This window comes from Petromyzon marinus, chromosome 1 (assembly GCF_048934315.1).
Source record: "Petromyzon marinus isolate PM22_M1 ecotype Great Lakes invasive population chromosome 1, UKy_Petmar_22M1.pri1.0, whole genome shotgun sequence".
In the NCBI taxonomy this organism is placed as follows: domain Eukaryota; kingdom Metazoa; phylum Chordata; class Hyperoartia; order Petromyzontiformes; family Petromyzontidae; genus Petromyzon; species Petromyzon marinus.
Genome location: NC_133667.1, coordinates 29,439,176 through 29,460,224, shown reverse-complemented (window position 1 = coordinate 29,460,224; position 21,049 = coordinate 29,439,176). Strand labels below are relative to the sequence as shown.

The following is a 21,049-nucleotide window of genomic DNA, read 5'->3' as shown; positions in this document are numbered from 1 at the left end:
TCCATCATTGTAGATAGATGCATAATCACGCCTTCATGGTTTGAGGCTTTTATTAAATACGTTAGGTCACCCTTTTGGCTGTGGTGGCCAGTTCTCTGCCAGCCGAGAAGGGCTCTTCAAATAGAGAAGTATTCTCTGGCCCAGTTCATCTAAGGCATTGATGATATTTTCCAGTAGCGTCCCTTGGCTCCCCTTAGTGGGTACAAATTACTCTATTCTCAGCTTAATGCTGCACACTCGAAATGAAGGACGTGGACAGGTGCTCCAAATCGAGGGCAAACCAAACGACATGTCTCGGACCGCATTCGTGAACACAAAGCAGACATTAAACACGGTAGGACCAACACCTCGGCCGTGGCAGATCACTGTTATAATTCAGTAGGCTCACATGACATTGATTTCTCCAAGACAAGAGGTTCCAGTATACTGAACCAAATAGTTCAAATCGTAATTTAAGTGTTTTTCAACTCTTTGTCCAGCTATTGCTGAATGAAGACCTACTGATGTCATGTTCGTCATGGGTGGTTGTTTTGTGCATACTTTACCATGCTGGTCAATGTGGGTTGGTGAAGGGAGGGCCCAGAATCAGTTCAGATGCCACCCACCACTGACATCAGTCATGGCCAGAAATGTAACTCTGAATATATTTGAACATAATTAAGTGAAGCAGTTTTGGCGGTGACAGATTGGCAGCCAAGGAATGGGATGCATTTGAGGCCACGTACTCCAAGGAGATGGAGTGTTGAAATCAGCCCTTGTGCGAGTGCTCGGTGGATTATTATATTGTGGGATCATGAGAGATGGTGAGAGGCCTTTGTCCAACAGTGGATTGATCATGGCTACTGCTGATGAAAAATATAATCTAGGTTGGAGTGTGCTTCTCATTTCTTGTGCCACTCTTGGCACTTGCTGGAGTGGCAAATCTTTGAAAATGTCTAGCAAAGTCTGGCCTTACCTCCACGTATGAGAAAGAGGCCGTTAACACTTCAAGTAACAAGCGAATACCTTCTATAATCACCCAGGAATGTCTGTCCTTAACGCTCGTGACGTCACTCCACATCGACCAGCCCCCCCCCCCCTCATTAATAATCATGAGCAGGTGACGTCCTCCACATGGACCCCCACCTCATTAATAATCATTATAAGGTGACGTCCGCCAAATGGACACCCCCCCCCATTAATAATAATTAGTGGCTGACGTCACTCCACATGGGGGGCGAGGCGCCTCCTCCCCCCTCCTCGGCGTCAACTGACAACCCTCACTACAACGGCAGAACCCTCACTATGTCACGTGATCTCCGTAACGCTACTGAGACATCGAAGTAAAAAGGACGTCATGATGAACAAGGGATTATAATAAACTTAAAATGAAATAGGTCTGTGTCACCGCGCCCTTACAAATTGCACACGCATTAATGCAATGAATAATATCACGTCGCGGTCTGATTTTCACTTGCAAGTTTCACATTTACTGCAATACACCCGTCCTTGGATGGGCAAAAGGCTAGCTGTATATATCAATACTGGGATCGTTACGGTTTAGTACGGTATTGGACGAGAGAAGTTATGATAATGGATGTCTTTTGCTGATTATCTTTCTGTAGAAATTCCAAGTAAAACAGCTTGAATTGATTTGGGCTGCCAGCTGCATTTGAATAATCTTGGACCTTTAGCATTCCATGCTAATGAACGTTAATAATCTTGGATGTAATTGTTTTAATTACTGATTTTTCAATCTAGATTAGAAGTTTTCGTGTCTCCAGCGATCCATTCTCTTTGGTTCTTTCGGTAAAGTCACGTAGTAGGTATGAAACAAAAAATAAATTATACCTACATGACTTTACCGAAAGAACCAAAGAGTACTGATTTTTCTTCCGTACTTTCTCATTTCTTAATTTTCCATTCTCAACTGCAAAATTACAATCAGAAGTATAAGTACATTTGACGAATGTTCCTTAACTAGCCTTTTGTAAGGACGCGGTGACACAGACCTATTTCATTTTAAGGTTATAATCCCTTGTTCATCATGACGTCCTTTTTACTTCGATGTCTCAGTAGCGTTACGGAGATCACGTGACATAGTGAGGGTTCTGCCTTTGCAGTGAGGGTTGTAAGTTGACGCCGAGGAGGGGGGAGGAGGCGCCTCGCCCCCCTCCCCACCCTCATGTGGAGGGACGTCAGCCGCTAATTATTATGAATGAGGGGGGTGTCCATTTCGAGGACGTCACCTTATAATTATTATTAATGAGGGGGGCTGTTCGATGTGGAGTGACGTCACCTGCTCATGATTATTAATGAGAGGGGAGGGTGCTCCATGTGGAGTGACGTCACCTGCTCATGATTATTAATGTGGGGGGGGGTCCATGTGGAGGACGTAACTTGTTCATGATTATTAATGAGGGGGGTTGGTCGACGTGGAGTGACGTCACGAGCGTTGCACACAGACATTATTGGCTCGTTATAGTAGGTAGTAATAATGTTTGATGTGGAGTGACGTCACTTGCGCATGGTTATTAGTGAGGGGGGGGGGGCGGGAGTACTCCATATTGAGTGACGTCACCCGCTCATGATTATTAATAAGGAGGAGTGGGGGGTGTCCACTTGGAGCACGTTGAATATTAATGTGGGGGGCTGGTCGATGTGGAGTGACGTCATGAGCATTAAAGACATACATTCCTGGGTGATTATAGTAGGTATACTGAGGATATACTTTGTATTTGTACGTTGCAGTGCATGTCAATGTCCGCTTGCAATTACGTAGTTTATGATGTAATTCCAAAAAAATAACAGCCAAAACAACGTAAGAGAAAATTAATCGGCCGTTACAAGTGGAACGTCTGTCTCCCCCACTCCCTAATCAAATCAAGTCCATCCACCGGCTCGCCATTGATCTGGCCGGCCAGTGTAAGGTCACTCAAATATATTGTTTCGTGTGGACTTATCGGATAGCAATTTGGGAAGCCGCACTTCGATTACTGGCTATCGCTAACAATAACTGGCAAGCCAATACCTGAACTGACCCTGGTACCCCGTACCCACGCGTCACCAACCCACGTGACTAACGTGGTGACATTTATTAAGAATAAAGTAATTCAGTCAAAGAGCGTTGGCCAAGGTAGACCAGGAGAAATGAATTAGTGACCTTCAGTGGTAGAGCACATCAACTTCAGTGGAGTCATACTCTTTGTTTTTTTTCGGTAAAGTCACGTAGGTAAAATAAAATAAATGAAAACAACTCAATTAAATCACGACGTTTCGGAGGCAACACAAGACGGAGTCAACACAAGACGGAAGCTCGTGCTGCCTCCGAAACGTCGTGATTTAATTGAGTTGTTTTCATTTATTTTATTTTACCCTCGTGACTTTACCGAAAAAAAACAAAGAGTATGAATCCTTGCAGTTACGAAAGCTTCAAATCTAGAATTCAGTGGAGTCATGAGAGACAGTGCCCTTTATTTACCCAAGAAAGTCCTACCGAATGTCCACACTCCTGCAGGCTGATATTTAGACCAATTCCGTTAATTTTAATTAAAAAAAAATGTTGGCATGTTAGAGGAGAGCCAAAGTACCCGGAGAAAGTGTATTAATATGATTGGATATAACTCAGAGCTGTTACACACATGGTTGAGAGAATCCGTTGCTCTGCTGCCATTTCATTGCCACCTCGCAGCCCAAACACAAAACACCTGATAAGCCAAAGCCGGATTCCCATCCAAATAATAACTAATCTCAAACCTTTGATTTAAAGCTTTAGTGACTGCAGTAATTCATATTCTGAGCTCTTTCGGTAAAGTCACGTTGAAGGGAAACAATAAAATAAATAAATAAATTGAAAAAATTCAGACCGCCACTTCTTTCAAATGTTTCTTGCCGTTGGTTTTTTCACACCTGATGACGACCGTTTGTGTTATGGTCGAAACGTCGTGAGAATTTTTATTGTTTTATATATATTTTATTGTTTCCCTTCAACGTGACTTTACCGAAAGAGCTAAGAATATAATCTCAAACCTGCTTAGCTTACGAGATCTCATGAGATCAACGTGATTTCGCCATGATCTAACAAACTCACATCGTGTGTAATCTTGGTTTAAAGAGACAGCTTCATGCAATATGCAGTAATATAATACATTCATATATATATAACATACATGCTCATATACTCTATATGTTATTAAATATAGTTTTAATTGTAATAATTTAACACGTTATGATGGCAGTGGTTGTGATGTTGGTATCAAGCAGCTAATCAAATGCAAATATTTTTTTAAAATTTGTATTCCTGCAACTTAAAGGGGGGGGGGGGGGGTTTACACAACCAATATCAGTCCGAATTGCTCGGTATTTCGGCAAGCAGTCTGCCATGCGCCGTAAGCCAAAGTTGCATGATCGTGGGTACGTTTAGAACCCGGATATGATCCACACCGTGGTAGTCCTTGTGTTGAGAGTGAATTAAAGTGAATGCTTCCAGAATCTTTCCCTTTTCATCATCGTTCTCACATTTTCACGTCATGATTCTCTCCGCATATTTTCGAATATTAGTTTAAACATTGAGTTGTGCTTGAATGCAGTATTTGTCAAAAAAACGGTTGAAAAAGAAAATAAATCAGCCTTCACTTTTGTCAGCAGAGCAGCGAAGCCATGTTTTTTTGAAAAATGGTGTTTTTCAAGACTTGGCTTACACGTAATAAAAAAAACCAACACGTTCCAACTCTATTAACTCAGACTCTCGATTTTCCAAAGCACTCGTCAGTCAGCCACGCTGTTTGGATACTTGAGGGTTTCATTATACCGATTAATTGCCCCCTGTTTATGACATTTGCCATTCCCGTGCCTGCAGCGGGGTTCTGCCGTGGTGGTCTTCTTTCGTGAGACTGACGTAGATCCAGAGCAACAACTGCAATTTCACCTTCAGGTGCCATGGTGTAATGATGGAAATGATGGTGAGCACACTCGACTTGCAATCCAGAGGCTGTCTGTTCGACTCAAACTTCCCGGTGCGGCAGTTGAAAGGATGGTGCAAGCTTCTTAACCCCCCCCCCCTCCATGTGTCTGTCCACCCAGGAGTATAAATGGGTACAGCACGGTTCATCGATTGGGAGATCAGGTGTGGTGGGATAAAGCCTGGGTACCCCCTGGAGGGTGCTCTCTAGAGTGAGCTCTCTCTCTCTCTCTCTTGGAAGCTCTTCTACCGGCAGTGGCATGAGTAATAGGGCTGCACCGTTTTACCTATTGCCTTCCCCTTGTCTGCAGGATAGTTTGTACGTGGGCCACCATGGAGAAAGGACTCTGCAGAGCTTTTGCCGCTGGCAGAACAGCGAGATGGGCCACGGGGCATCGTCCCAGGCTCCCCCCCTTGACGCCGCGATCTTCGTGACTAGGTACGTCACCGTACACAATTTTGACGCACGCATGTACTTCACTCTTTCGTAGTTGAAGTGCTTCGAGGTCTTTTGATTCCAAGCTGGACGCTTTTCAACTGAAGACCCGGCCCGAGTGTCGAGTACCGCATTGTGGAAAGTCAACAGTGGTTCATACTCTTTGGTTCTAGTCGGTAAAGTCACGTAGGTAAAAAATAAAACAACAAAAATCACGACGTTTCGGCCACAACACAAGTGGCCTTCTTCAGGTGAAGGAACAGAACTGTCGGGACGACAGCACTTCAATGACCGCTGCTAAGAATCGCAGCGTCTTTTAAGCTCGGTGGGAGGAGCAGGGCGCCTTGACAAAGGAGTTTACATCTCAAAAATAGCTGTGTTAAAGTGTTTAAGCAGCAGGGTGTTAAAGTCACACTACCATATATAGCAGGCGTTACTGAAAAGATCTCCAAAATTCTAAACAAACACAAGATCCTGGTCCGGTTCAATACAGTACACAAAATCCGTGACCTGATCCCATCCGTGAAGGATGTCATCCCTGACTTACAGTACCCCGGAGTTTACAAATTGAGTTGTACCTGCGGTGATTGCTATATCGGGGAGACGAAACGACATATCTCTGACCGAATTCGCGAGCACAAATCAGATCTGAAACACGGCAGAACGAATTCATCTGCTGTGGCTGATCATTGATACAAGGCTATGGGTAATCATGAGATTGTCTTCTCCGATACCAAGGTCAAATGTAAACCAACAGGTTATCACCAGAGATTTGTCCACGAAGCCATTCAGATAAACAAACACAGACATAACTTCAATCGAGTGGATGGTTTCAAATTAAGCAACCATTGGAAAGACGTTTTAAATCATACCAAACGTCAACTAATTTCTAACAGCAATTTCAAGTAATGGTATACCAAGCATATTCCTTCCGAACTTTCTATTAAACCCTTTTTTTTACTCTCCCCTGACAGCACATTCTTGCCGATCTTTAATTTTTTCCGTTTCTATTGCACACACACAGTGACCCATCCTCTGCACCCTCTACACAAAAACATGCTGATCCCCCAGCTAATTTTCTGACTTTAACACCCTGCTGCTTCAACACTTTAACACAGCTATTTTTGATATATAAACTCCTTTGTCAAGGCGCCCTGCTCCTCCCACCGAGCTTAAAAGACGCTGCGATTCTTAGCAGCGGTCATTGAAGTGCTGTCGTCCCGACAGTTCTGTTCCTTCACCTGAAGAAGGCCACTTGTGTTGTGGCCGAAACGTCGTGATTTTTGTTGTTTTAATTTTTTACCTATGTGACTTTACCGAATAGAACCAAAGAGTATGGATCCTTGCAGTCACGAAAGCTTCAAATCTAGAATCAACAGTGGTTATTCGATGAGAGACAGGCCCCTCCCCACCATAGGAAGGTGGAATTTCCACCACTTGACCAAAACCCCAAAACAGAGATGAGAACCAACCTCGTGCTCCCTCATCGAGGATGATACTTTGTCGTATGATGTTTTTCTTTTTTCAAGATCTTCCAACCATTTTTTTTTGTCCTCTAATGTTAAATAAAGCGCTCTTGTCAAAATTTGGTCATTTTTCACGTACGCTTTAGCAGCACAACTGTTGCCTGCACTGTGACATGGCCACACACGTAATAATCTACAGTATGAAAAGCACGCCCAACTTGTTTGGCTAAAGTGTACTTGTAAAAAATGGTTGGAAAGCGATGCTTTCCAGAATTGTGAGAATTGTTTCGGGGCTGTGGGTGCAGAGGAGAAGTGTGTTACGATCAATCGACATTCAGGAATTGCCCACCCATGTGGCTACAAGCCTTGATTAAAGGGGGTTAGGAAGGAGAGGGCATGCCAGGTACAACCCCTCAGCTGTTTTTTGAAGACTGCATTCCAAATTTTGTTTCGAGATTGACTGAAACTGATCATGTGTATTAAACGCACGTTTAAATAAAAATAATACCTGTGGTTTCATCATCAACAGCCATGGTCAATCTACTGCTGGATGAAGACTTCCCTAATCCGATGGTTTCACTATCTTATATTAATGAACGTATTTGCTGTTTTCATGCCTCTTTAGATTGAAAAATGTGAGCATGACACCGATTTCACTTGTACAAACATTAGTGTTGTCTCTCTTACGCGTTTCACACTGTCTGATTGGTGATACAATGACAGTTTGAGAAATATTAACTGAAATGCAGTTTCCTGGATTTTACATTGCTCATTTGGATTGACAGCGTATAGGCGGCGTTTTATTGTGTTCAACAATTTTAGCTTCCCTGTGGACTCGCAGACAATGGTCTGATCTTTCTCTATTATGAAACACATCTTTGTTTTTGTTTTTTTACGATGAACATCACACATCACTATCCATTGGTGCCACAGAATCTCAGATCAATAATCAAAGGTTTTTTTAACAATTGGAGTTGTGCCGTTTTATAAACTTTAATTTTGATAGGCATCAGATTCTGCCAAGAGGGAAAATTTGACTTATGCTGTTACTGGCTTACATCCCGGAAATTAACAATTGCAACATTACACACAAATCTGTCACATCCTCGAGCCAAGTTCACTTTAAAACGTGCAGCACCCATGTGCTTTTGGCCTGTGGCCCCATTGAGACACATCAAACAGTCCGTGTTTTGTCAGTGCCCAGCAGTTTTTAGGACCGCTTAAATAACTTTAAACTCACGCATCCCAGCGTGGATTCCCAAGGCTTCATGCCGATTAGTTGCAGTCGAGTTGTGCGTGCTCCACTGTGCAACGGCAACTGAATGGGTGGACAGACGGATTAATTAACGGAGTCGCCAAATGAACGTCTCGCTGGGTTCGATTTCACCCCTTTTGTTGAGTCGCCAATCACTTAGCCGCAGACGCCGTTGTGTTGGGCCTCTGCAAGCACTTTGTGGGCTGAACCCGCACGTGATTGAATCGGCGCGAGGGCCTAATCCCACATTTATCCCGGCAATGTTGGCCTCACGCGCCCTTTTGTGTTCTGCCCTTTTGAAGCGGTGGGCTTTCTCCGCAGATTCTAATCGGCGCAGAATGCTGACCTCCGAAAAAAAATGGTTGAGCTATGAACGTAGCTCGGCTGCTCTCACGACACCAGCAACGAGCTGCAAAATGACCGCACATGTGCCTAATTGACTTGTGCAACGGTTTTTTTTTTGTGATCGTTGAACCATCCAACTTGTGACATTAAAAATAAATTAGGCCGTGCGAACACAACGTTTCAGCCACATTTACAACTGGGTGGTACTTCTCTGGCATTGACACGTGATTTAGCACATGTTGGATATAATATCTATTACCTTTGAAAGTTTTGAGCGATTTCGGAGAAACAGGACTACATTTATTTTCATCTACATTTAAGTTGAAGAAACACTGTACATTGAAAGGTAGAGTTTGTCGTCAGAGATGTGAAAATAGAGACCAAGCAGGAAGATATTTATCTTGGTACAGACTTGTAGGACAGGGTGATGTGTAAGCAATCCGCAAAAGATTCTGGGTCGTTTATAACAGGTTATAAAAGTGGGAGTACGTGTGATTCGTTTTGGCCTCAGTGCTTACGGCCATAACCCATATTACTCTGGTTTCACACAATTAAAGTCATCTTCAGTTTAGTTGTTTGCAATGAGGAATATTCTTTAAATAGTGACAATAAAAAAAACAAGGAGATGCATCTTTCTGTCATTGTATTAAACATTTATTTTCAACAAGGGTCGACATGCTAGCATGAAGTGCTTTTCAATTACAAGGTGCACTCGTGTGGAATGAGAGGTTTTGGGCACGGAAACATTGGGAAGAATGTTCAAAGATAATTATAATCCTTTAATAATGATAGTTATCAATGTATGGCCTAAAAGCACTGATTTCTCTTGGAGACAATTGCATGTTACCTCATAAAAGCCTTTTCATTGCACTGGTGGTGGGTGGCCACTGATTGTCAAGTTGATCTGGCGGATACATCCTCTTGCTCTTGGTTAAATGGTGACACGGTCTGCAGTGGTCAGTTTGTGTGCGGCAGAGGCATTGCATTCTTACTTCACCAGGTTAACAATTCATACCAATTTACTTTCCCTTAGTTTTCATGATAATCATTATTTGACGAGTGTAAAAATAATCAAGTTTCAAGTTTCATTCATTAGATATAGCCCTGTGAGCAATGCGGCTCTTAAGTCGGGTGCAACCGCAACAAACAAAATAGGCCGTGTGTGTGTGTGTGTTCGTGCGTGCGTGCGTGCTGCACATGTGTACATTGTTCTTTAAAACGTGATTTAAAAACGAAATTGCTTTCAAATTTCAAAATTTGACTCGAGTTAAAAAAAAGTGCTCTCTCAATGAAGACAATTTTACTGTTCCCACAAATCGAATTAGGTCGTGCTGACGTGCTCCGTTCAGTTTCAGTATGAAAGCCAACGTGGCCCAAATGTGAAGCGTGCCGTATTGACTGCACTTTAAAATAAGTACCGTTGGTGAATAACGTGAAACAACAAAGTGCCAATTTTCATCTTTGACAATTTGTTTTTATTTTTGTTGTATCTAGGACAGATTTCTGTGTGCACACGGACGAACCTTGTGACACTGTCGGTAAGTCAGTCTTAATATATGCCCACACACACTACTTATTCCTCGCATGTTTTACTCAAGGACGTGACCGATTACCTTTTAAAATATTGGAAATGAAAAACAAAAGAAAGTATCGACGAATGCAAAAAAATATCTAACTTTGTGGCATATTAGCGAGCTACGCTCCATACGCTCCCCTCAAGATCTGTCACAGGATGTAATTTTCTTTACAGTGCCAACTTAATTGGATCAAGTTAAAACACTGACGCTTAAAGAACTGTACTACGTTATAACGTTGTTTTTTTCATGAAATGCATTAGAGTTTCACTTTGAAAAGGAAAATCAGTTGCAGATGGTGGGAATTCTGTTTCGGGACAAACAAGACCCTACTATTTTTTCTCCCCCTCTCTAAAACACAAGCGTGCGCAGTTCGTCGATGATGAGAGCGCCGTGACTTATCCGAGTACCTTTGGCATTGAGTCACAGCCCTCGTGTGCCCATGGATAGTCCTGGTAGTTGTTTCGCGAGATTATCACCGGGCGCACGCGAATGGCCGCGCGTTCTGGGCCCGCCTAAAACGAAAACTCAACACACGTCCGATTTACCTTAGCATGGCAATGCGGTGGAGTAGTCACAAAAAAAAATCGAACTTCTTTCGTCTCACCCTGCTGGAAATTAAACCCGCTTAAGCGAGCTGATTTCCAACTGTACAGCGGTTACGAAAGCCATTTCGGCCGGTTACGTGGACACATTTTTGGAGGGTTTATTTTTTTTTGGGTGAGGGCTGTGGGGAGGGGGAGTTACTACGTTGTAATGATTACTCTTGCTATTTCAATTTTGAATTATTTCCAGCATATGCAAGCAATTACAAACATTCCAGCCTGTCGATTATAGAGACTGAAAAAAGAAGATGCGTCACAATGAAATGTACTTTAGGTGCATGACGTGTCCCCCCTCGCAAGCCAAGGTACCAAAGGATTTAAGCAATTGGAGGTATGCGTAGGGTGGCCAGTCATTATTTCCGTTCCGTTGGGAATGTTGCGCGACGAACATTGACCATGTGCTTGGCTGGGATGGTTGATTTTAAATAGTTTTCGTCGTAAAGAAAAACTTGGGATTTTTGTATCATCCCATTCAGTGTGTGCGCATATTCGTATGTTCGATGTTAGGCGCTTATCGCAACTAGCGGTTTATGAATGTTAAAAGAATGAGACGATGTTTTTTTTTTACATCTGTCATTTGGATTGAATGAAACAGTGTGGTTATTGTATGCTGGAGGAAGCATGGTCCTGCACATCTTTAAGTTATTCAACAGTTGGCAGCCAAAACATTTGTAATCGGGGCATGCAGGGAGGCTGGGCTACGGAGGTGGAGACTCATTTGGCTGGTGAGCTTGCGGTGTGCTGGCTGGCGTGTAGGTTGGCTGGCCAGCGTGCTGGCGTGCTGGCTGGCTGGTGTGCTGGCTGGCTGGTGTGTAGGTTGGCTGGCTGGCGTGCTGTCTGGCTGGTGTGCAGGAACGCTGCCTGGCTGGTGTGCTGGCTCTTGATAGAGAGATTCTTTCCAAGCCACCTGGCAAACAGCCACTTATTTGTCCAAACATTGACTCGAAAATGAACTCCTTTATCCTGGCTCGTGCCACTTCACAAGCGATGGGCACAATCGCTCGGCACAAACGAGCGCATGTTGTAACCAGCTGCAACGAGGATTGGCTTTAAATTCCGGTCTGTGAGATGGATTATTCTTATAGATCCCAAATCAGCTTAACATTGTACTCTCTGTGCTTTCAAGATAAACGAAACGGTATATTTTATTATATATTTTTTAAAACACGCTCACAATATGGAGGTTAAACATATTTGAGCTCACACGTTCATACTCTTTGTCTTTTTTCGGTAAAGTCACATAGGTAATTTTTTTAAAATAAATTAAATAACGAGGTTTCAGGCGCAACACAAGCGTCCTTCTTCAGGTGAAGACAACTTAGCGAAAGGTTGTGTTGCGCCCGAAACGTCGTGATTTAATTTATTTATTTATTTTTACCTACGTGACTTTATCGAAAAAACCAAAGAGTATGAATCCTTGCAGTCACGAAAACTTCAAATCTGGAGCTCACACACATTGTTTACAATTTGTTTCAGTTATTTAAATAGGTTTACGATGCACGCAATATTCCGTACAAGAAAATACGAATATGTACAAATTAAAAAAATCCTTGCTGTGGTGTCGAGATCAAAAGCTGTAAAGCTGAAAGCACTCAGTGGAACAACTGTGGAACTCAAATTTTCATCTCACATTTGTATTTTTTTTCGTTGCACAGGGACAAGGAATGGGGAGAGGTAGATTTGTTGTTGTTGGTGGTGGTGGTGGATGTTGTTGTCATTTTGCCTCTCCATTCTTGTACAGAAGAACCGTTATTGGAAAAGTTAAACTTTTCAAAACGAATGTGACCCACCACAGTCTGACATAACCGTTTTCCCACATTTACTGCTTGGCTCTCTCGAAGAGGGTTGCACTCGTTATAGAGAGGGGAGGGGGGAATGCTGCTTGGCAGTGTGGTGTTTTCATTAGGTCCGAGCCCAGGCATCGCCTCGGCTGTTGTGTTTGGCAGCTTCGGTCACGTCCAGCCTTGTGCTCGCCATCATCGGAGGTCTGCGCTGAAACATCTCTTACTGAAGGTGTGGCGACTTCTTAAGGAGACCCATCAGAATCTGCCTGTAATGTACTCGGACGTTGTTTCTATTGTTAAACTTTTGAATGGCCCAAATGAAAGTTTTAAAAACTTTGGAAGCCACTGGCTTCTTCATTCCATCAGCGAGATGTGCCCGTGCAAACTCAGTTTTGCCAATTCCATTGTTGTGCTTGTGTGAAGACGAATTCGCGTGCCTCCAGAGTTTATCCACAGCCGTGTGGTTGCGTGTAAAATTCAGAAATGCTTTTCGTTTATCGCCCAAAATGGGGGTTTTCTTATCAAGTAATGTCCATTAAATTTTACAGCTGCACCGGCAGATTTGCTGTAGAAAAAAATTGTCTGCGTCACTACGTCGGTCAGTGGCAGGGTGTGTGGTTGACATGGTTGAAGGGATGTGCAGAGAAGGGTGACGGAGCAGTGAAGTCATAGGATGTGAGGTCGCGGTGTTCAAATAGCCTCATCCAGGAATGTGTAAAGAGTAACCGGTGACAGTCGAGGCAGTGTTGGAAGGGGGGGGGGGGAGCAGTGGCATAGTGATGAGTGCACTGAACTACAATTCCACCTATCTCAGTTCGAGTCTCAGCCATGGATGGGGCTACATCAAACGCGAGTGATATCTGAATTGATTCTGGTCAAAATAAACTGCATGACAGACATTTTTTTTTTGGGGGGGGGGGGGGGTGACCTTCAACTCACATTGGATTGACAATGGGCAGAACGTTTTTATTGTACATTATAACGGTGACAGTGACTTGTGTTCAGTGCATAAATGACGAGCATATATTTGCCTTCTCCTCTCCGGCATGATGTGGTGTTTCATTTTAAACACTTGTGGTAGATTTTTCTCAGAGGTGGCTAGGTGACTCGGGAGTTAACACTGTGTCAGAGAACTGAGCTGCCACCCAGGAGATTTTTGGTTAAAATCCGGGCAATCACCCATGAAATAAACGAAGTTTTCAAATGAAGATTTCAAATGGAGATTGTTCGATGATCTTAGCCAGGCCTCTAATGACTACATACAAAAAAACCCAATATTATTCAATTTACTTTTCACATTTCATTTGATTCCAGCTCAGATGATTAAATTACTTCTGATTTGATTGCCATCCAATCTTCTTTGTTTTTATGGCACGGTGATTTATAACGTTATTCGTTGATGTCGAGGATGGTGAGCCAGTTGAAGGCGATTAGGGGAAGCGACGTTGAAAATGTCTGAGATACTGCCAGTGAATAAGTGAGGCTTTGGGGAATTTTTGGACGACTTGTTGCATGGTTTGGCTCTGATAGCCACAGTTGCAATGCAAGGGAGGGGGGCTGCTTTTCACCTTCCACCGGTGTAATCGGTGGTCACGTCTATCGTTCAGTGAGTTCATCAATATCAGGGCATGCTGTGTAGGTGCAACCCCTAGTGTAGGTATGAGGCAATTGAAGGAACCTCTTTAGGTCATCATCCAGAAGCAGTGCTCTGATATGGGGTAATGTTCTGCTTTCAGATGTAAATGTCATAATTTTCTCGTGACACAAAGAGCACATTCGGGAATTAATTGTGGACGAAAATGTTCACATTTCTAAATTGCCTCATGGGTTCCAGTTGGAAGGTGAAACTAACAAGAAGCTAACTTGTTTACCAGCTGCAGGCAGTAAGGCTGGACAGTCGCACCTGTCGGGTGTGGCGTTGCCACCTTTGAGGTACCAAAAAAATCTGGGACACATCGTGGGAATAAGAATTCTGCGCCTCACAATTCCAGCAGAGGAGAAATCTGCATGCAAATGCACAATCTTGAACGGGTGTATTATTTACCAACTTAGTATAAACTTACAAAAAACAGAAATTCCCCACGACTGGTACTTCAAAGAGAGGACCGATCCTGGCAAGAGCAGGACAGTTGCAACCCTCAAGCGCCTGTACGTGTAGTTTAACTTCTTTCGCACCGTACGTAGCCAACCGTGCTAATCGATGTGCGATGCGATGCAGGCATCGCCTTCCTCGGCGGGATGTGCAGCGACCTGAGGAAATGCGTCATCGCCGAGGAGAACGGTCTGGGCCTGGCGTTCACCATCGCGCACGAGCTCGGGCACAAGTGGGTCGCGACATCACGCGGCATTGCCGGCCTGTTCAGAGTCTGTTGCGTGGCGTGGGGTGAATTTACCGCTGCCTCCGCTGCTGCTTGCGTTTTCGCGGTTGCCCTGCGTGTTGTTCTGCACGATATCTAAAATTCCGCTCGACGTGCCCGGGAGCTTTTACAGTAAGTATCATTTCGCCCATCTCTCGGGAGTCTGCAATGCTAAGAGGAGCTGCCAAAGGAGCTGAGCTCTGCTGCTCATCAGGATATACTTTCGAGTCTTTTGCACTCGCCGTGTTTTTGCGTGCGCGCACACGCGCGCGTGTTCGGCTCTGCACCGGTCGGCTGAAACACAGCAACCCATGGCCACCTGGGTCTGACCCTTGACCTCCTGCCAGCGGGCGTTTGACACTTGCCTTGGCCTTAAGGTGCGCATAGCCTGGCACAAGGTGATGTCACCGCCACTTAGTGGTGAATGGCGGTTGCTTGCCGCTGCCGCCGCCGCTGCTGCTTCCGTCGTCGGTGCGGCTCTGCACGTGGGCTCACTCCGGGCTCTCGCTGTCACCGCCCGCTCCCCCTTGCGGTGGCGCCGCACGTGGTCGCTGGCCACGCCGCCAGCATGGGCATGGGGCACGACGACGACGACGGCGGCGGCGGCGGCGGCAACTCGGCGTGCGGCCTGGGGCCCAGCATCATGGCAGGCGAGTGGGTGCGCGGGAGCAACAGCAGCGAGCTCAGCTGGTCGCCCTGCAGCCGCTTGGAGCTCCAGCAGTTCCTCAGGTCAGTGCCGCGACCCACCAGCACCACCACCCCCCCCACCACCGCCACCCCACCCCCATTTAAGGCCATGTTAATAATATCAATATTTAACAATTCTGATTCAGTTTTTGATTTAAAGCTGTCGTGACTGCAGGGATTCATGTTCTTGGTTCTTTCGGTAAAGTCACCACGTAGAAGGGAAACAATAAAAGAAGAAAAATATAAAACAATAAAATTCTCACGACGTTGCGACTGCAACACAAGCAATCATTGTTTCCCTTGTACGTGACTTTACCGAAAGAACCAAGAATATAATTCTGATTCAGTCTCAGGAAAAACGGAGTGGCAATGGACGAAGCAGCAACACTGGCCAGGGACAGAAGAGGAAATTCAGTCGACTCGATTGTCACTGTTGAGCTGGTGGGAAGGACGTATGATGGTGATATGATGACTTTTTTTTTATTAATCAATGGTCTTCACATTATGCGGGGTTCAGCAAATGTAAAGTGTGCAACAGCACGTAACAGCTTAATTTGTGTTTGAACGGTGATAAATTAAAGAACCCTCTAAGATGAACGCAGTGGGTCGAGAGGAATGAGGTTCGACAAACCCTGCGGCAGGTGACCTTGGAGCGGTTTCACAATGAGAGCCATGGTGTAGATGGGATTTGTTATTATTATAATAGATTGAAAGCTAATTTCTGTAGAAATGATTTTTGTGTTTCGTTTGTCCTTCACCAGCACCTCCGATTAGCACGGTTGGCTATGTACGGTGCCAAAGAAGCTCAACAGTCACACAGTATAATACTTAGGCTTTCGTGTTAACACGTATGTATTATGGATACATACAATACATACAGAGAGAAATGGAAACTTGCAATGAGGTCACTGACAGTGGACACATGACTACCCAAGGTTGTATCTGCTCTGTAAGACCAATCCACTGCTCCTCAAACACACTTTTAAACAATCTCCATTTGAACAGGCAAAACACGACTCCGTCACTCCGTGTCATTGCCGCAAAAAGTTGACTTTCGTTGCTCCGAAAAAAAAATCCGCTGCCTGTGAAGATTGCCGGAAACGATTGCCCTAAAATTGTCCCAGCGTGTCGCGGGTTGTTAATGCCCTGTTTCTGTGTTTTTTTTGTTGGAAACTTGTTTTTCTCACTGAAACATTCCCGCTGATAATCGGGCGAACGTCGTGTTGCAAACGCACTGGCATAGACCAGAGTTGAACATACATCACGTCGTGCAGAGGTTACTGGAATCGTTCTACATGAATTGGAGTGTGTAGCTCATCTCATATACATGTTGAAAATACAGTAACCTATAATTATAAAGATGGACAATTGCAAAAAAAAGTACCCTTTTTCTGAATATATGCTTGGCAGCTTAACAAACGAATGAGATTTGTCATGCGATTTTTATACAACATAACATCTTCCAGCACAACTAAAACAAATCCTATTCGTGTGTATACATTCGTGCTTGAATGGAAATGAAAATATAGATGCTAAATAAGATTTAAAACACACTGCATGTAAGACAACATTTAATAATGATACCTACAGGATTTTTTTATTATTTTTTGCTGTGGGTTTTATGGCGGGGTTTCTTTGCATGCTGGTGAAGCCACTTTTCTAAAAGGCTATGAATACCGGGGTCTGTTTTGCCAGGAAAGGTTTATACGTCTGTTATATCTATAACTTGCCATGGCATTTGTTTTCAGCCTAGAGACAAAGAAAATGAAGGCTTTCATCTCGTGTGGTTTTTGCGACCTTCATGACCCCGCCTAGCAGTCTTGTTTGTGTTTTGGTTCGCCTTATGTTGTCTGTGTGCGCGCAAGCGATAAGGGGGAGCATAGCGATTCACGAACGTCGGCACGATGTGTTTACGCGACACGGGGGGTGGATTCTCTTAAGCTTCTTTGCACGATATAATCCCGGATTATAGCACGACGAGTGGGATGCAATGTCTCAGCGGTGGAACAAGTATTCGACAACACTGTATCACATTTAAAGAGTAGCTAGCATGCTGCACTCCAAACCCAATTCCCGTCCACGGCTAATATTAGTGGCAAACATCTGAAACCATTACTGGGCCTCCTCGAGGTCAGCTAAGTCTTAAATAATTACCTGGTGCCGTGTGTGGAAAAGTACACTTGGAAGACAGGCGTAGAGCTCGACACGCCACCTTCTTGTGCGCCGTGACGACCTATTAACATCTGCTCGCTAACAGCCCTTTCTCCAACATCCTGTTAATATCTATACAGGGGACCTTTGTCTTATTGTTGCATGCTTGCACAACACTGAACACGCTCCCTGCGTGCAGTACATCCCCCGGTTGAACACGCTTTTTCGGTGACGCTTTTTGGTGACGCTTGACAAAGCAACAGTTTTCGGGCTTATCGCTTCTCTTTCATTCTTCCCCAGACCGCAGAAATGTTTGAAGGATAATCTCGGCTTATCCTCAAAACGGAGCACAACATTATGCCCTCGTGGTAAACCCAGGCCGTGGAACTTCAGACAAAAGATCCACGACACGGCAAATCCGGCCGGGGACACAGCTGCAGAGCAAAAGCAACAGTTATTCGTTCAAATCCTTCCACCGACTTGTCACTCAGATACTAATTCCCCCTCTGTTTCCTTGTGGAAAAAAAGGGTCTGAAATGTCTCGCGCTAATTATGGGGCAAAGCGCTACTATTGGAATGCACAACACCTGGTTTTAAGATCAGCGTGGGTGGGGTTACTCGCTCGTGATGTGAAAATGTCTTTAAATTAATTTCCATACGCCTTTAGGACAATGTCTTACATATTAGCAGCAATGCTGTATAATATTCTTTGGGTCTTTCTGTAAATTCATGTAGATAGGTTCACATTAATAAAAATAAACAAAAAACTACGACCCCTTTTCTCTTCGCCTGATGACGACCGCTTGTGTTGCAATCGAAACGTCGCAGTTTTTGGTTTATTTAATATTTATTAATTTGAACCTATCTACGTGAATTTACCGAAAGACCCAAAGAATATGAATTCCCGCAGTCACGAAAGCTTTCAGGCAATATTTAATGCTGTACAAGTACTGTGAAAATTATTTTCAGGCCTTTGTCGATTGACTGTCATGCCGGTGATGCGAGGTTTGAGAGGATGCTTTGCCGTGCTGGTGAGCACGGTTTGGTGAAGGGAATGAAGTGGTACTGAGGCGGGCGGTGTATGTACTGTATGTTGAACTTCTTTCGCACCGTACGTAAGTCAGCCGTGCTAATCGGGGGTGGTCCCGAATTCAGATTTTATGCGCCACTGATTGTTAGCCATGGCTGGGAATTGAACTCGGGTTGCCATGTTCATAGCAACAGTGCACGAACCACTGCACCAACCCCTTTAAAAAAAAAAACCCATCAAATGTTATGGATGATTATGAAGTAGTCAGATATCATTCCAAGCCTGACAAATATAGTTAATATTTTCAGCTGGCAAGAACTTCCAGAGGTGTAATGAACAGTCTACAGCATGAGACATGGGTGAGCTTTGCTCTATACGATGCTCATCAGTTAGCTAGGCCTAACTATCGGCTGGCGATACCGAAAGTGTTGTTTGGATGTGGTGCCACATGAACTTTGATTAAGGTTATACAAAACATTAGCTGACTTTTATTAACTTTTTTTAATATGGAGAATTCTGTACAGATAAATTGAACACAAGAAATGACTTATTCACGTTACTAATCATAAACATGACGTGGTCTTAACCACAGGGTCACCGATACCCATTTATTTGTACATATACGTGTATGCTTACATACCCACATTGTGTTGCATATGTAGGCTTTATCAAAGTTGTTTCACGAACAGAATAATTAATGTGTGACTTAATATTACATTTGCAGCTGATGGGATGTGTAAAAAGTATTGTCTGCAGATTTATTTTGTTACTTATTATCTCCCCCACAATGCACATTATTAGTATCATTATTTTCTGTGATGTATTATATATTTTTGCATCAAACTAGGATCCATATCTAGCAGAGAAGGGTCTTGCCTATGAGTATCTGGTAGCTCAGTATTGGTTCAAGAAAACTTGACTCTTGCTCATGAGACTGCTTGCATATCAAAACTAGTCCAGAGTTTGCTTGCGTTGAACCAATGCTGCTGAAATTATGAACTCTCAGAAGGCCGTGTCGCTGATGGGATTTGTTAAAAAAAAAAAACTAAAGCTTATTTTTCACGTGGAGAGACAGATGCGTGCTTATTAATATAACATCACAGTCGAACAACGTAAGTGTTCATTTACGATGGCTATCTGTATTTTAATTCGAGCTCACAATTGAATGTACGCGCACAATCGCACGGCGTCAGCCCTCTGGGGTGGGGCGACGTTCTTTTCGCTGCGCGTAAGGTGAACGCCAGGACCTCATTAAAAGCACACAGATCGATCTGAATCGACAGCTGTGGGGGCCCTTCGGGCTGTGGTGGCGCGAGGGCTGCGCGGTCCGTGTACACAGCGGGTGCAGCCTTGAACGGCCGCGCGGCTATTACAGATTGCTCGTCGCGGGGAGGTGAGGGGGGGAGGGGGGGAGGGGGTGAGGGGGATGAGGGGGATGAGGGGGATGAGGGGGAGGTGAGGGGGGGTGAGGTGGAGGGAGGGGTGGGATGAGGGGGTTTAAGGGGGGGAGGGATGAGGGGGGGAGGGATGAGGGGGGGTGGATGAGGGGGGTGAGGGGGGGATGAGGTGTGGGGAGGGATGAGGGGTGGGGAGATATGAGGGGGGGGATGAGAGGGGTGAGGGGGGGTAAGGAGGGGGAGGGATGCGGGGTGCGTAGGGATGAGGGGGGGAGGGATGAGGGGGGAGGAAAGAGGGGGGGGGATGAGGTGAGGAGGGATGGGGGGGGGGATGAGGTGAGGAGGGAGGGGGGGGGATGAGGGAGGGGGGGGTGATGTGGGGGATGAGGGAGGGGGGATGAGGGAGGGGGGGTGAGGGGGGGACCTCTGCCCCCCTGTGAAAGGAAGTCTTCACCTCTGGTGGGAAAGTACAGCAACTGGGACGACAGGGGAGGGTTTGCGGTGCTCGCAAGGACAACACGGTCCAACGGGTTGTGTGCGCGGCCTGAGTTACCGAAACAAGTTAATTGCGTGTTCAACGTTATTTAAAGTGTCGCCCTCGTCAGCTTGTCACATCATCGATAATGTTGGTGGTTTCATAATTTATTTGGGTGACTTGAACATAATGACTGCTGTAGTTGCTTAATCAGTCACAGCTTTGGTCGATACTCAATTGATTCGTCATTGTGAAAGGAATATGGATTATTCTTATTTTCATCATCCGTTTCCTGAGGCTTTTCTGGCGTTACTATTCAGTGGAATTGGCCTCTGCTGTATGAGCCAACCTAATGTGCAGCTGTGTGCAATGTGGATAATTCGAATGAGATTATCTTTGACCTCTACAACTGAATTAAAGACGGAATAGCCTTTTTTTACACCACCACTCGTGATGAAGACATTATTGTCCTTCGTAAGTCGACGAGAGCCTCATTGAGTCGCAAGACACTATTCAGTAGGGTCCTGTGTTGGAATGTTTAGCCGATT

General features: G+C 44.6%; 1 protein-coding gene across 2 annotated transcripts in view; it reads left to right on the top strand.

Annotated features, from left to right (window-relative positions):
* Positions 1 to 21,049, top strand: part of LOC116939525 (A disintegrin and metalloproteinase with thrombospondin motifs 17) — a 122,696-nt gene that overhangs the window by 57,773 nt on the left and 43,874 nt on the right. For both annotated transcript variants that reach the window (XM_076066707.1, XM_032948026.2), the window contains exons 8-11: positions 5,251 to 5,378; positions 9,936 to 9,979; positions 14,623 to 14,728; positions 15,329 to 15,490. In XM_076066707.1, coding sequence (XP_075922822.1) covers positions 5,251 to 5,378; positions 9,936 to 9,979; positions 14,623 to 14,728; positions 15,329 to 15,490 — 440 coding nt within the window. The remainder of the gene's footprint in view (positions 1 to 5,250; positions 5,379 to 9,935; positions 9,980 to 14,622; positions 14,729 to 15,328; positions 15,491 to 21,049) is intronic.